Source organism: Panthera pardus, unplaced genomic scaffold, assembly GCF_024362965.1.
Source record: "Panthera pardus isolate Hobbes unplaced genomic scaffold, ASM2436296v1 HiC_scaffold_11, whole genome shotgun sequence".
Lineage (NCBI taxonomy): Eukaryota > Metazoa > Chordata > Mammalia > Carnivora > Felidae > Panthera > Panthera pardus.
In genome coordinates, this window is record NW_026526666.1 from 28,535,519 (window position 1) to 28,552,073 (window position 16,555).

The following is a 16,555-nucleotide window of genomic DNA, read 5'->3' on the forward strand; positions in this document are numbered from 1 at the left end:
TTCTTAGGCTTTTATTTAATAGATATTTTTCTTTAAATATAAGATATATACAGAAAAATATACAAATCATGAGTGTCTAGCTTGATAAATTATCACAAAAATGAATGTGCCCATTTAACTACCACCTAGATCAAGAACTAGAGCATGCCAGCATTTCAGAAGTCTTCTTGTCATTCTTCCCACTTACTGACTAGTTTTTAACCTTATACTAATGAAATCACACACAATGCATTTGTTTGTGTTTGGCTTCTTTTGCTAAACAGTGTGAGCTTTATCCATATTGTTCCCTGCAGCAGTAATCTGTTCGTTCATTTTTGTTGCTGTATAGTGTCTCATTGTATGAATATACCATAATTTATTTAATCATACTAGTTTATAAACATTTGGGTTATTTCCATTGGGCATTATTATGAATAAAATTGCCATGAACCCTATTACAAGTCTGTATTATACTTGTTTCTGTTGTTCATACGCTTAGGAATGGGATTCCTGGGTGACTGTTACAATTTATTGTTAAAACCAGGACACTTTTGAGAATGAAGATAGGATACCATTAATCATTACATTGTGGCAGCAGGTATAATCTAGGACTGTGCCAAGCAAACTGTAATTTTAGCTATTCTAGGTATAGGATATGTAGATGTTCAACTTTAGTAAATACTGTCAAACCATTTTCAGAAGTGCTTTTACTAACTTGTACCACCACTACTAAGAATCTATAATGAAGTTACTCAGTATGATCAGTTAAGGGGCCATTAATTTGCTTTGACAACCAACCTGGCAGAAAGTAAGGCAAAGTTCTCTTGCAGAAATTAAAGAGCTTATGTTACAACACTTTAAAAAATAGTTTGGAAATATCTACTAAAGCTTAATGCACATATTCTCTATGACCCAGCAGTTATACTCCTGGGTATATACTCAAGAGAAATGAGTGCTTATATTCATCAAAAAAACATAAGAATATTCATAGCAGCATTATATGTAATAGGCTGGAAACAGCACAAGTGGCCATTAACATAAGATGAATAAATAAATTGTGACATATTTACATAATGGAATATTATGAAAAAGAATGAACTTTGCTATCCATGCCATCATGGGTGAATCTCACAGACATAATGTTGAGTAACAGGAGCCAGACACAAATGAGCATATACCATATGATTCTTTATATTAGGTCCGAGAACAGGCAAAACTATTCTTTGGTGATAGATGTCAGAATAGTGGTTACCTTTGAAGGTAATCCCCAGGTGAGGAGAGGACACAAGGGGGCCTCCTGGGGTACTGGAAATGTTTTATATCTTGATCTGGGTGGTAGTTATATGGGCATATACATAAGTAAAAATTTATCAACCTGTACACTTAAAATCCATATGCTTTACTGTGTTTTATCTTTAAAAAAAAAAAAAAAAAAAAAAAGTCTAGGGGAGCCTGGCTGACTCAGTTGGTAAGGCATGCAAATCTTGATCTCAGGGTTGTGAGTTCAAGTCCCACACTGGGTATAGAGATTACCTAAATACACAATCTTTAAAAACAAACAAAGCAAACACACACACACACACACACACACACACACACACACACACACACACACAAAACATGAGCCTAAACATTTTCTTGGAACAGACATAGTCTCAGAGTTTTCTCAAGCAGTTCAGATATTATAGTATAGTGGCCACAAAAAAAAAAAAAAAAAAAAAATCACAGAACATCTAGTTTTTTTAATTGGTAGACTTTATTATGGAAGACAGTCTTAGGTTTACAGAAAAATTGACCAGAAAATGCAGGAATATTCTCCTTCAATGGGTTCCCTTAGTTTCCTCTGATATTAACATCTTGTGCTAGTGTCATATATAAGTTATAACTGATAAGCCAATATTGATACATTCCTGAAGTCCATATTTACATTAGGGTTCACTGTTTGGACTGTACATTCTGTGGGTTTTTACAAATGTTTAATGATACATGTCTGCCATTACATTGTCATACAAAATAGTTGCACTGCCTAACAACCCTTTGTTCTCTACCTATTCATTCCTTCCCTCCCTCTGAACTTCTGGCAGCCACTGATCTATGTACTGTCTCGATAATTTTGCCTTTTTCAAAATGTCATATAGGTGGAATCATACGCTAATGTAGCCTTTTTTTTTTTAATTTTTTTTAACGTTTATTTATTTTTGAGACAGAGAGAGACAGAGCATGAACGGGAGAGGGGCAGAGAGAGAGGGAGACACAGAATCGGAAGCAGGCTCCAGGCTCTGAGCCATCAGCCCAGAGCCTGACGCGGGGCTCGAACTCACGGACCGCGAGATCGTGACCTGAGCTGAAGTCGGACGCTTAACCGACTGAGCCACCCAGGCGCCCCTAATGTAGCCTTTTCAGATTGACTTCTTTGACTTAACAATATGCCTTTAAGATTCCTGTATGTCACATCCCCCATCTTCACACATCCCTAAGAGCCTAATATTAAACTGCTTTGACAGTTCCTCAGACCTACTATGCTGTCTGTTGCCTCCATACTTTGAGCACATACTTCACCTCTCTAATGGGGCTTTTCTGATGTGTGATACCATGTGATACTTTCTAACCAGAAAAAATAATTGATACAGACTCAGGGATTCAGAGAGAAATCAGGACCCTACTTAAAGACCTGGAAAGGATTCCACTCTTAAAGGTATATTTCATTGCATGTGTGTTAAAGCTCCTGAGTTTCCCTGGATACAGACTTTGAGACCTGTCTAAAACTGGAGCACAATTACAGTAAAACTTTTCTGCTGTTCTGATGATAGAGCCTAGACCCAAAAGAAGCAGTAGACTAACAGTAGTAGTACCAAGGTCTGATAAGATAATCATGGGGATGTTTTTGAAAACATTGACAGTAGTACCTAATCATTTTTAATACATGAAATTCCAAACAGAATTTTTTTAAATTTAGGTGTGCCTGGGTGGCTCAGTCAGTTAAGCATCTGACTCTGGACTTCGGCTCAAGTCATGATCTCACAGTTTGGGAGTTTGAGCCCTACATCAGGCTCTGTGCTAACAGTGCAGAGCCTGCTTGGGATTCAGTCTCCCTCTTTCTCTGCCCCTCCCTCACTTGCTCTCTATCTCTGTCTCAAAATAAATAAAAATAAACTTAAAAAAATAGATTCTGTTAAAAAAGAAAGACATTCTTTAAATTTAAGCTTTATTTTAAAATGTTAATTTTGTGTTGCAGAAATCAGCCTAAAATTACTAATCTAGATAAAAAACATCAAAGTGTATTAGAGGTATCTTATCATTGTAGCATTGTCCTCACTGATTGCAAATTATATCTTATTGTAACAAAATGCTTCCTCACGCCCTCCTACAGATACAGTCACCTATGTGTGTTTCTCTCATATGACTGTTGAGTTGTATTAAGAAATATTTTTTTCTATCAAGGCCTGTAAAGCTAGAACTATACTCCTAAGGTTGGACATATTATCCTTTAAAGGGTATTGTCTGTCACCTGGATATGAAGCTGATCCTCAGAATAAAATTTTAACTTAAAGGTTGACATTTGATAGGAGGAAAAGAAGAGAAGGTTCTGACTCTGTTTTATAAACACACATGGTCTCTCACTTTAATATAGACAGAGATGTTGGGATGTCTAAAACTGGGTGGTGTTCCTTAGTGGTGAATCCCCTGAAACACCCCATGGGAACCAGATTTGAAACTAGATGGTGAAGTGTCATATCTTAAAATATTTACTATCCTCATAGTTCTTTGTATTTTTATTTGTTTTTTTTCCCCCTACTTGTTTGTGTGTCCAGATCAGGCCATGATATTTTTAAAATTCAACAGTGGTCATTGTGATGATGGCAGTGATAAATTAATAAGAACATCCTAAGTTCAAATTTATTTATCCATACCAGATTTTCTTAACATGATTCTAATATAGTACATCCCTAAGTACGATCCATTTAGACCAGTGTCTCTCAAAATGTGATCTATGGATCATCCTATTCAGAATTATCTGAGGTACTTGTTTAAAATACAGATTCCAGAGCCCCACCTGCTGAATCCAGGTGTCTGAGAAGAGGGCCCAAGTATCTACACATTTTTAATATAATATTCCCAAGTGGTTCTTATACATAACACAATTTATAAATTGTTGGCTAAAGAATTAGGAAGTCAAAGGATGCTCTTAACATCACCAACTTTCTGACAGAAGTAAGGACTCCAGAGTGACTCACCAAGTTGAATAGTCTGTCACATCATCTCTGTGGTAGGTTTTGGTTCTTTTAGCTGATATTTGGCAAATGGCAAATCTACTTAATGCCTAAAATCCCAAGTTATTTTTAAATGTTACAGAAATTAGAAGGCATTCATTAGAAGGAAACATTTTATTACACAGTAAACTTGTTATTTTATGTACTCGTGTAAGAATAAAGTAACCTGAAGGACAGAATTAGATTATGTATTATATTTTTCTAAAACATCTTCTAGTTCAGTAGGCCAAAGTTATTTAAAAATCCTTTTTCTAGAGAGAGAGAAACCAAGAAAGAGACTCTTAACTATACAGACCAAACTGATAGTTAGCAGAGGAGAGGTGGGTTAGGGGATGGGTAAAAGAGGTGATGGGGATTGAGGAGTGGAGATTAAGGGTTTATCGTGATGAGCCCTGAGTGATGTATGGAATTGCTGAATCGCTATATTAACACCTTAAACTAACATAACAGTGTATGTTAACTATACTGGAATAAAAAGAAAACAAAAGAGAATCTCAACCATCCCAGCAGTAGTCAAAGAAACACAATGACAATAATAGTGCCTCTTATAATGGAGGAAAATGTGTAATGGTCATGCTGGCCAAGGCTATATATAGTAGGCATGCTCAAATATTCCTGGTAGCAGAATAAAAACTATTGAAAATAAATGTGATCATATTTATTAAGAAAAAAATATATAAAAATAAAAATCCTTTTTCATTTGCTTCCAAATAGCTAGGTGATGACAAAACAACACAGGAGTCCACTAACTTATTCCCAGTATTTAAGACATCTTTTAAGATAATTACAATTTTGTAAAATACACATTGGAAATTTTTACTTAGCATTATAAAGAACCTGCTCTACTGTCTTTACAGTTGAGAAATTAATATCATTGTGATTCTTAATCTTTTATATTAAAAAATGTTTTTGGTTTTGGCTGGATGCTTTATCTTTTCTTTGTTCCCAGTGTCCTGAAATCTCATTGTGAGGTACCATGGTATAAGTGTACTTTTATCCACTGTGATGGATACTTGACAGGCTTTTTTAATCTCAAAGCTCATGTCTTTCAGGTCAGAGAAATACATGTCTGAAACCTCTTTTTTTTAGCCTATCCTGAGGTTGTTTTTTGTTTTTTGTTTTTGTTGTTGTTGTTGTTTTACATGGAAGAAGTTTCTTCAGAGGAAATAAATAATTTTTAAAGAGTTTTCTTTTCCCCAGATAGTCTATTTCCTCCTAGTTGCCTCTCCCCCTACCCCCAGCATCTCTTAGATGCTTCCCCTCCCACCCACCCCCCAAATGTCTGCTAACATTTGACTCCCTGCTCAAATTCTGGGCCTGGAGAACTTAAGTTGGCAGGAAGTCCTGAATGCCTGGGTAGGGTTCATTGACTGTGATCTGGCTGAGAGCCTTCTCTGGGGGAAATCCTAAGATCACCAGAGAAGAGTCCCTTTGCTTAAAATTCCAAAGATTCCTGGTGCTTCTATTTCCTTGGTGAATCTCAAAAGTACTTCCATTCACATTCAGTGACTTTAAAACCTATTTCTAATTTCACCTTGAAAAATAATACTTTTTAAATCTTTTTCACAATATGAGTGTGTTACTGGCATTTCATAAAGTTACATTTTGTTGTTGTTTTATAATGATGTTCCAACAGTCTTTAACCAAAAATTAGAAAAGACAAGGGGCCACAGAAGGGTATGCTAAAGTACATATGTGTACTTTTCAAGACAGAGAGTGAGTCCATAGCTTTTGTCAGATTCCTCATCCCATGACTGACCCAAAAGAGCAAGCAAAGCCAACCAAGCAAAACACTGCCTATCAGGTAGTGGTCCTTACTCTGGGATGTGCATCAGAATTATTCTGGTCTTTTGAACATATACGCTGCCAAACCTTACCCTATAGCAGGAGAAAGTTTCAGGAGAAGGCATTTAAGTGAACTGCTCTTTGTGCTCACTTTGTCATCATATAAACAGACAGCTTCTTGTTTCAACCATCACATAGTGGAGTTGGCTCAGAACAGCTTGGTTGTACTACTGAAAGATAGTGTCCATTTCTATATACCACACCCACATAGGCAGTTGTTCATGGTTTAGAAGGTCTTTTATTGTGAATAATTAAGAGTTCCATTTCAGGTAAATCATCTCCTTTCTCACTCAGGCCCATTTGGTTTGAGCAGAAGATCTACCACAGTGATTCTCAAACTGAGGTATCAAGATCTTCTGAGATGTTTGTAAAAAATGTTTCATTCTCAGAATTTTGATTCCTTAGATCTGGGGAGAGATTCTGCATTTTTAATAATCACCCTTGGTTATCCTGATGCAGATGATCAGTGGTCTGTATATTGAGCTTTGCTAATCTGATTTTATACCAATAATAATAATATCCATGGAAGTTTTTTTGGGGGGAGTGGGGTTGAAAAGATTAATAGTCTGGTTTTTGTTGTTTAAATATAATTAGCTCTGAAAGTCTTGTGATAAGGATCAGCAGTACAGCTCTTAGATCCAGACACCCAAGATTTTACACTTTAGAAGGCCCAGCTCTGGCCTTCCTCCAGCCAAACCTCTCTTCATGGGATGAGGATTCCCCCAGACATCCTGACCTGAAGTTCAGGCCCTTATAGAGTGCATTATGGGTTCTCAGTACCCTGGAATTCCTTGCCTAAATGTCCACTTTCAGGGCCTATACAGGCCTTGTCCCTCTCAGAACCGGTGTGCACACTCCTAGGTCCAGGATATAACTAAGGGATAGCTTCAGTTTTACCACAGTCCCTTACCTTCACCTTTTTCTTCTCTCCAAAATTCCTTTATGCTGTTGCTATTCTTTATTAGCAGTTCTCAAGTAAAGAAGCTTTAATTGCATCCCCTTGACATTGAGGAAATAACCCTTCAACCTGGAGTTAGTTTTATATAACTAACTTATAAGTGAGGTCACTTATTACATCTGATATGAGGCTGTAGTTTTTTAAATGCAATAAATTTTGTTAGAGCTACAGCTTTCCAAACAATTGGGAAGTTGCGGTTCCTCTGCCACACTCCTTTTGTAACAGCCAGGGAAAAGGAAGACACATGTTCCATATTATTTCTTCAAAAGGGTCTGGGAAAAAAGAAAGGAAGAGATTAACTGACTTAATTTAACACTTGGAGCTATAAATCATGTGTTGCAATATGGTGATAGGATATTGCATCAGAACGTGGCGGTTGTAGTAATGCAGTGGGTATCACAATTAAGGGGAGGTCTTTGTGGTGCTCTGTGCCCTTTCCCTAAAAACTTAAAACTTTTAGTTTCCCTAAAAACTTTCTGCTCTGCCAGGGGAAAAGGTATTACTTAAATTACACTGTACCTCACTGTAATTTCGTTCTCTTGATTTAGGGCATAGGACTTCCTTTGTGGTTGAAGGTTTGCCTGAGGCAGACATTGCTGTACTGAGTCTCAGCATCCCTCTTGTTTCCCATTGTTCCCACACCAGCAGGGAAGTGCTGAGGTTTCTTCACTTCTTCCTGGAAGTCTGTCGGGGAAGCTGGGAGGTGTTATGGCAAGGCTGTAATCTCTTTACTCTCAGAACCGTTAGTTTTGAAAGTATATGTAACATTTCCTGAATATTTCACATAGGCTTTATCTTAAGATTTGAAAGATAGCGAGTGACCAGGAAATTGTCCCTGAGAAACAAAGTTGAAGGTTGATAGTAATGGTAAGGGTAGAAGGCATGGGATGTATTTCAGCAAAAATTCTTGCAAGTCAAGGTAGATTTTGATAGTTTTTTTCTCTTAATGTTTTTGTTTTTAACTCTTCTGCTCTATTGTAGGAGAAAATGCATGGTGTGTGGGAGAAATAAAACAACTGACAATATCAGCATTAAATTTCATATTTAAAACCTCAGCTTTTGAGAACAGGGCTGATGTCTCAATTATATGGTAGTAGAAATGGTAGGATCCATGGTTGTGGATTTGGGAATTTGTGAGAACTTAGGCAAAGAAGTGGGAGATAATACAAAGAAATCACTTCTAATCCTGATAAAGCTGGTTTTGGAAAATGTGGTTTAGAAGTATGACAACAATGGGTTTTTCATTGCTGAGCTCTAGAATTAGACTTTCCCACCCAGTAACAGGTAGCGTATAACATCCACAGCCCTTCCCATGTGAAGGTCTGGCTGTGTGAAACTCCTGGGATAGCCAAAAGTTGGCTCTGCAACGTGGAAAGAGAAGAGAAATAGGTGAGCAATACATGTCATTCTTCTCCCCTCTTGCCTCATGAGAGAAGTTGCTCCTTCTCCCTAAGGAGGAGTAGGGGAGAGAAGGCAAAATGATATATTACTGGCATTCCTTCCATGCAGAGAGAAATGTCACTAGTGGGACGAAGCATTCCTGCCCTGAGTGAGTCTTTGGTTGTCTTTGGGATATTATAATAGGATGGAGACTCATAGCAAATTTTCATCTTTTGTAACAGAATTATGGAGTCACGCTCTCAAAAGTCAGCGTGTATGATAGTTCAGAGTATGGTCTTTAAGTCCATATCTTCTAGAGATGCATGCTGAAATATTTACAGGTAAACTGACAGAATGTCTGGGATTTACCTCAAAATAATCCAGGGACAGTAACAAGATTGTCCATGTTGTGTTAGTTGTTGAAATATGTCCTCAGCAAGTTATTCTACCTGAGTTTACATTTCCTAATCTCTAAATGGGGATGATGAAATCTACCACATAGGACTGTTGTGATCATTCAATTAAAATAAGTTATATGCCCATTACATAACATATAGGAGGCACTCAAAAATTAGTAGTAACTATTTTATATATAAATGGAAAAGAAATCAAGGCATCTTCTCTTTTAAACATGAAACATTTGCTTTCTTGGTGTTTGTGTTTCCTCCAGTTGAGAATATTAACTTGGATTTTGTTTTGACAGCTCAGGTGCCTAAAAGGACAGAGGGTCTTCTCAGGCCAGCCTCCTTTTGATGGAATCCACATTGTCAACCATTTAATAGGAGATGATGAATCATTCCATTCCTCTGATGAAGATTTTATAGATAATTCTTTACAGGAGAGTGGTGTTGGTTTTCCTTTGCACAGAAAATCTGGCCCAACGTCTTTGGACCCCGCTGTGGCAGATGGTAGTGAAAGCGAAACAGAAGACAGTGTGCTGGAGACCAGAGACAGCAACCAAGTGGCTCGAAAGGAGCAGTCCCCAAGAAAAGAATCGTACTCAACCACTGTCTGACCATCACTGTGAACTAGACTGTGGGGTTTTTTAAGGGACCGGTTATCATATGATTAAGGGTTTTTGGAACATATCTGTTTCATATGTACATACGTATATACATACATACATACATACATACATACATACATACATATGTATATATATATATTTTACAGTCTGCCTTTTTATCTTTGCCAAATCTTCACCACTGACTTACCATTGCCATAAAGTAGACTGGAATATGGTTAATGGGAAAAATAAGATTCTAACAGTATTACTGAATATTAATGTTTCTTATTTAGAAAATTCAATTATGTCTATATGTGGGAAGCATTTTCAAGTTCAGAACAATGGAAAATTGGATTTTCTTCAGACAAAACTGCTTTTGTGCAATATTTCACGCTCATTCAACAAATTATGTTTATCAATTTGTTTTCATAGCAGCTGTCTATAAACATTTGACCAAGATATACATATAATTTATCTTGTGTTTTTGTGTTGGGGGAATTTTTTTTTCCAGTTAAAGTTACTGTTTTAGTAGTGGGCCACTGAAAGCTCCCAACCACAAAGGCTTTTTTTCCATATAATTTTACAAACACAAAATTATGGTCATCTGTCTTGAGAGTTTTAAGTTTTGTTTTAATTTCTAACTTTTATGTGCATATGATGCTTCCATGCGTTGCCTACTGGTCAGAGTAGTAGGTTAACTACAAATAAATTGTGTTGTCCATATTTATAAATCTGTATCACCCAGCACTGAACATCATTTTATATGGAGAATATATGTGTTGCAAAATGACTGCCTTCAGCATTCTAACAGGACTTCTGTAAATAATAGGTTAAAAGAAAATTGAAAATGAAACCAAACACTAATATTTTAATAGCTTTAGTATTTTGCTTAGTATTCAACACTAGCAGATTCATAAGTTAACTAATGCTTGCTTCAAAAACACTATTGGTGACATATTTTACTTCATGTGTATATAACTAATAAATTTTTCATGATTAAAGAGGTTATAGCACATATTACTTAGTGCTAATATCTACTTAATATAATTTAAGCAATGGACTGATGTCCAAGATACACAAAAATTATATCTGCAAATAATCTACAAGCATTATCTTCAGATTCTCTTGTTACTAATCCATAGATGAAGCCATAAGAATTCTTTCCTACCAGTTCTTCATTTTTATCGTCTAGACTTTTTTCCTAGAAATCTGAATGCCTGTCATTGATAGATTGGTGGAATACCAAATTACACTTAGATTGTGTAAAGATAACAAGAATGTGTTGACTGGATGCTTTCCACTCTCATTTTCTTCAGCCTATGAAAAAAATGGCCTTCAAGGATAAGAGGAAAGTAGAATTCTGTATATATGGAGATGCAACTTTGCACAATATGTTGCATGCAGGAAAAAAATTTATATGACAGAATGGAGTAGAAAAGACAAAATAGTTTTGTACCTAAAACTAGGAGTTAAGCCTTATGGTATATCACGGAGTAGGCTTTTCCAGCAAGCCCTTTGTAGGCTTGAGAAACAAGCTTGAAAATATGCCTGTTTTGTCCGTATCACCAGGTTAAATTCTAGTGATTAATTTACCTGTGGTCACAAATTAGTAAGTAGCAGAGCCAAAATGTTAATCGATATGTCTGACACCAAGCTGAAAAGCCTCAGCTAATGGATTTCTCAATTCTCTACTTTTCTGACAATGTGATTGAAATGTTTCCTGAATATATATAGATCTGTATCTATGTATAGATATTAGTATCAACACTCATAAACTCTACACAGCTTATGAGTGTAGATACTGTTACTAGAATCATCTGACCGGTGCTTTTGGGATTCTCTTTTGGGGTTCAGTACTGTTAGCCTAGAGGCTCTTGATGCCCAGGTAAAATGAGATGAGTCATGGCTACATGATTGCTTTGACCCCCACATTAAGAAATCTAAATGATCTAGACCAAGGGTCAGCAGCTACACCCCATGAGCCTATTTGAGCCAGCTTCCTGTTTTTACATGACCCACAAAAATAAGAGTGGTTTTTAATTTTTAAATACTTGGGGAGAAAAATCAAAAACACAATAACGTTGTGTCACATGAAAATCATATGAAATTGTGTCAATACATAAAATTTTTTGGACCTTACCTCCATGCTTATCCATTTACATATAGTCTATGGCTGCTTTTGTGCTACCATGGCAGACTTGGGTAGTTTCAACAGAGACTGTATGGTACAAACAGCCTAAAATAACTACTATCTGGCACTTTAGAGAAAAAGTCTGTGGGCCCTTGGTTTAGATACTGTAAAATGTAGGTTAATTCTTAAGTTTGTCTTAGTAGAAGATTGAACTATTTGCTTTTGCTGTTGAACTAATGGTTTGGAAGCCTAAAATGTCCTAGTGATTCTTAAACTCATAACTATTCAAAATGGAAAATGTTCCAGCTATTTTATATCATGAAGTCTTTGATGCCACCGAAAATTTTGGAAGAATGTCTGTACCTTTGGAAATGGAGAAAGACAGGGAAGAATTCCAGAATCCCAGCACTGTTCTTTCAAGCATGCGTATTGACCTTTAGGGTATGCCTCAATGAGTCAATGTTTTAATTTGACGTTAAGGACCTCTTTCTAGAATTGTGGTAAATTTGAAAGATATTCTCAGAGCATTTTCTAAGTACTGTTTTCTGGTTAGGAATTAGGTTTTAAAAGAATCATGGTAAATAAACCTTAATCCAATGATATTCTTATAATTTGGACAGTGAAAAAATAGAAACAACAATCGTCTCATGCAAGAGCTTTGATTCAAATACTCCTTAGAAAGGTTTAAAATCTTCCTGGTTTTTTGGATGCAATAGGTTACTATGCCCTAATTTGACATTCAAATTAAGACTTCTGAGGTATTGGAAAGTGTTCTCTTGATAGATTTTATTTAGTCTCTGGTACTTTGTGTCATTTAAATGTTACTCAGTTAAACACCTAGAGTTGAAGAATATTCAGGGAGGAAAAAGTGAATAAAATAACAAACTCACACAAAAAAGTACTCTCTCAGGATAGCTACCTTCATGTCATTGCTATCTAGGTTGAAACGCTAAAGGTAGAGGCTACAGGTGATCTGAATAAAGTGGAAATTGCATTGAGGTGATGAAACAGAACTTTTAGATCAAGCAAATATTTCAACAGCCTTTTAAAAATCATTGGTAAATTTTTCTTCCTGAAAAAAGCAGTCAAAGATAAAACATTGCACAATTTCTTCCCTAATGGATATTACATACTCAATGTTTGATGATTAATTGAGACATCAAGTCTCAATTAACTGGCAGGCTAGTTTGGAAGAAAAAAAACCAACTTTGTCTTAGCTCAGAGCTTGCAGCTTGTTACTCTCCAGATAGTGCCTTTGAAAACAAAGTCTAGGCCTTTTAAAGTATTTTATTTCTAGCATCATAAATGAATTGGTTCCATATTCTCCTTTATCTTTTACATAATACATTAAAATTTTCAGATTTAAAGTAAAATAAGTATATGAATCGTATTTTGGTAAAGCCCTTTCGTGGCCAGCTTGATTATTGCGTAGTACCAGACGTCAACAGCTAATGGTTTATGAAATCGTAGGTTTACTTTATTAAAAGTGTACTTTAGCCTGAAAGTTATTGCTGCTCTATCATTAACAAAACAGTTTTTTAAACTAATTAATTTTAATTGAATTCATTTTCCTGAAATTAAAATTCCTGGTTAAAAGTGGAGTGGATGCTATTTATATCCAACTTTTTACATCACATTTTCATTGATGTACCGTACCTATCCTTTCTTTTCACTCCAAAGAAAAGATGATAGAATAATGCATTAGATATACTATAGAGATGCACAATTGTAATTTTTTTCATTTTACTGTTGGAATTTCTTATTATAACATTGTATGATAACCTGAAATGTTTACTTGTGCCTTTGCTTTAAACAATTATTAAAGTTTTTCATTTTATAAGAATTTCTGTTTCCTTAAACGATTCAACCTAAAAGGGGAGAGGCATGAAAACACTGTTAAAAAATGCGTGGCTTAATATCACATATTCACTAATGAGGTTTGTGTTCCGTGGGTAGAGGGACCATATCTGCCTGGTCCACCCATGTATAATTAGTGCCAAACACAGAGCCTGGTACATGACATTTTTCAATTTAGTGAAAGGTAACATACCTAGATTTGTTACTTTCTTCAAGAAACATGCTGTTTGAAAATATTAATAGTGATATTTTCATCTCACATTGCATTTTAGGTGATTGATTAGCAACTAAGTTAAATATATTCAGATATCTAATTTGAATGTGCTATTGTGAAAAGAAAGTTATGCTTTCTGCATCTTTATCACAATGTTAATATCATTTAGTTCAGAAGCAGTAGTTCACTATATATTCTGCTTTATTCCTAAAGGGTTTAAGACACTTTATAAAGGTATATGATATATGACAAGATAGTCATAATCCAGAGTCTGTCCACCTTGACACTATTGACTTTTGAGGCCAAATTGTGGCAGGAAGCTGTCCTGTACATCATAGGGATGTCTAGTAGCATCCTTGGCTTCTACCCACTAGATTTCTAGTAACCACCCCTCCTTCAGTTGTGACAACCCAAAAGGTCTCCAGTTGTTGCCGATGTGCCCTGTAAGGAGGAGGGAGAATGGAAATCACTGCTGGTTGACGATTTGTGGTATAAATTTAGAAGTGGGTCAAAAAACAACCAGTAGAACCCAAACTAAAAATATATACATTTATTGAAGATAGATTGCAAATTTTGACTCTTTGTAGTAGTCAGTATGAAAAGTAACACCTGAGCCATAAGGTGCCAGTTCACACTTATTAGGATGGCAATTAAAAAAGAAAGTGTTGGCAAGGATATGGAAAAATTGGAACTCATACATTGTTGGGAATGTAAAGTGGTGCAGCCATTGTGAAAAGTTCTGGCAGTTCCTCAGAAAAGTTGAACAGAATTACCATATGATTCAGCAATTCCACTTCTAGGTATATACTAAAGAGATTCATGGGGCGCCTGGGTGGCTCAGTCGGTTGAGCGTCTGACTTAGGCTCAGGTCATGATCTCACAGTTCGTGGGTTCCAGCCCCGCATCAGGCTCTGTGCTGACCGCTTGCTCAGAGCCTGGAGCCTGCCTCAGATTCTGTGTCTCCTTCTCTCTCTGCCCCTCTCCCGCTCATGCTTTGTCTCACTGTTTCTCAAAAATAAATAAATGTAAATAAATAAATAGAGATTCAAACAGATATTTGTACACCAGTGTGTTCATAACAGTATTATTCACAATAGCCAAAAGGTAGAAACAACATGACCATTATTATTTTTATTATTATTATTATTTTGAGAGTGTTTGAGCTAGGAAGAGGGGCAGAGGGAGAGAGAAAAAATCTTAAGTAGGCTCTACACTCATAACCATTATAAACAGATGAAAGTAAATAAAATGCAGCATACATACAATGGAATATTACTTAACTATAAAATGAAATTCTAATGCATACTATAATGGAGTATTACATGGATGTACTATATGGATGAACCTTGAGAACATGCTAAATAAAATAAGCTCAATACATAATATGTTTCCACTGATAGGAAGTACCTAGAATAACAAATCCAAAGAGACAGAAATAAAGTAGATGTTACAAGGGATAAGGGTGTAGGGGAAAGGGGAGTTAGTGTTTAACAGATACAGACATTTTTGGGGTGATGAGAAAGTTATGGAAATGGATAGTAGTGATGGCTGCACAACACAGAATGTAATGCTGCTGAATGGTATGCTTAAAAATTGTTAAAATGGTAAAAGTTAGGCATGTTAATAAAGTCAGCTTATAATTAAATATGTTCAAATAAAGATATATCGAAGGGGGAAAAAAACCTAAAATCTGAGTACTTATAGGGGCACCTGGGTGGCTCAGTTGGTTGAGTGTCTGACTTCAGCTCAGGTCATGATCTCGCAGTTTGTGGGTTCGAGCCCCACATCGGGCTCTGTGCTGACAGCTCAGAGCCTGGAGCCTGTTTCAGATTCTGTGTCTCCCCTCTTTCTTCCCCTCCCATGCTCATGCTCTGTCTCTCTGTCTTTCAATAATAAATAAACATTAAAATTAAAAAAAAATCTGAGTAGTTATAAAACTACTGAAAAAAAATTTTTTTAGATGTAGATTTCTAACTACTGTGGCTCCAGTTTGTGTTGTAGAAACCTCAACAAATCACAGAATTCTATGGCCTCCTTGCTGCTCCTTAAACACCTTACTCCCATCCAGAGGCTTGCCCTTCCTGGAATGGTGTTTGGGTGCATTCCCACAAGGCTAGCTCCCCACCGCCTCCTGGTTTCTGCTCAGGTATCACCCACATAGGAGGCCTTACCTGACCATTCCTTTTTAAGTGTCTTCCCGGGTTTATTTTTCTCCATAGCTCTGACAACTATGTGACGTTGTATACATTTTACATTTTCATTTGTTCTCGTCTACCCACACGAGAATAAAAACATTACGGTTTTATCTCTATCCCCAGTTACTCAGGATAGTGCCTTGGCTCACAATAAATATTTCTTGAATGAATGAATGAATGAATGAATGCATGAGTAGTTGAGTAAATCATTACACTTCAGTTTGTTTATTATTAAAATGGGATAAACATCTTTGGAAACAAATACCAGGGGGAAATCCAGAATCCCAGTGCAGCCAGCCTAGCCCCAGAGACCTCTAATTACTGAATACTGCTTTCGCACAAGACATCAGGCAGGCACTGATGAGGCCAAAGAGGAACCAGACCGCCTCCTGTCTTCACACGTGGAATGAGAGATGTAAGTGTACAGATACAATATCGTGGGAATTCAAAGGTTATTGTCCAGAATGGGGGAATGGTCTCCTTTGACCTCTTCCCTGCTCCCTGCCCACCCAGAAGCCCCATATTGCACCATGGCAGGGCCTATGATCCCTGTCACAACTGCCTAGTGTGCCCCACTGTCTCCTATCCAATGACCTGCTCATACATAGGTGCTAATATCTCCTGATTTGAGTGTGTGGTCACAGCCCTCCTTGCACTCTAGATTTCACCAAAGATATCTAGAAATGAAACATCTTCAAGCAGGGTGTGGGATCTCAGGC

The 16,555-nt window shown here is 36.6% G+C and overlaps 1 protein-coding gene across 10 annotated transcripts in view; it reads left to right on the forward strand.

The window, feature by feature from the left end:
* The window catches only part of EVI5 (ecotropic viral integration site 5), a 241,354-nt gene extending 227,941 nt beyond the window's left edge, over nucleotides 1-13,413 (forward strand). For 9 of the 10 annotated variants that reach the window (XM_019437920.2, XM_019437919.2, XM_019437921.2 and 6 more), the window contains one exon: nucleotides 9,137-13,413. In XM_019437920.2, coding sequence (XP_019293465.1) covers nucleotides 9,137-9,448 — 312 coding nt within the window. In that variant the 3' untranslated portion in view covers nucleotides 9,449-13,413. The remainder of the gene's footprint in view (nucleotides 1-9,136) is intronic. The other variant, XM_019437929.2, reaches the window with a different exon arrangement.
* The last annotated feature ends 3,142 nt before the right edge of the window (nucleotides 13,414-16,555 follow it).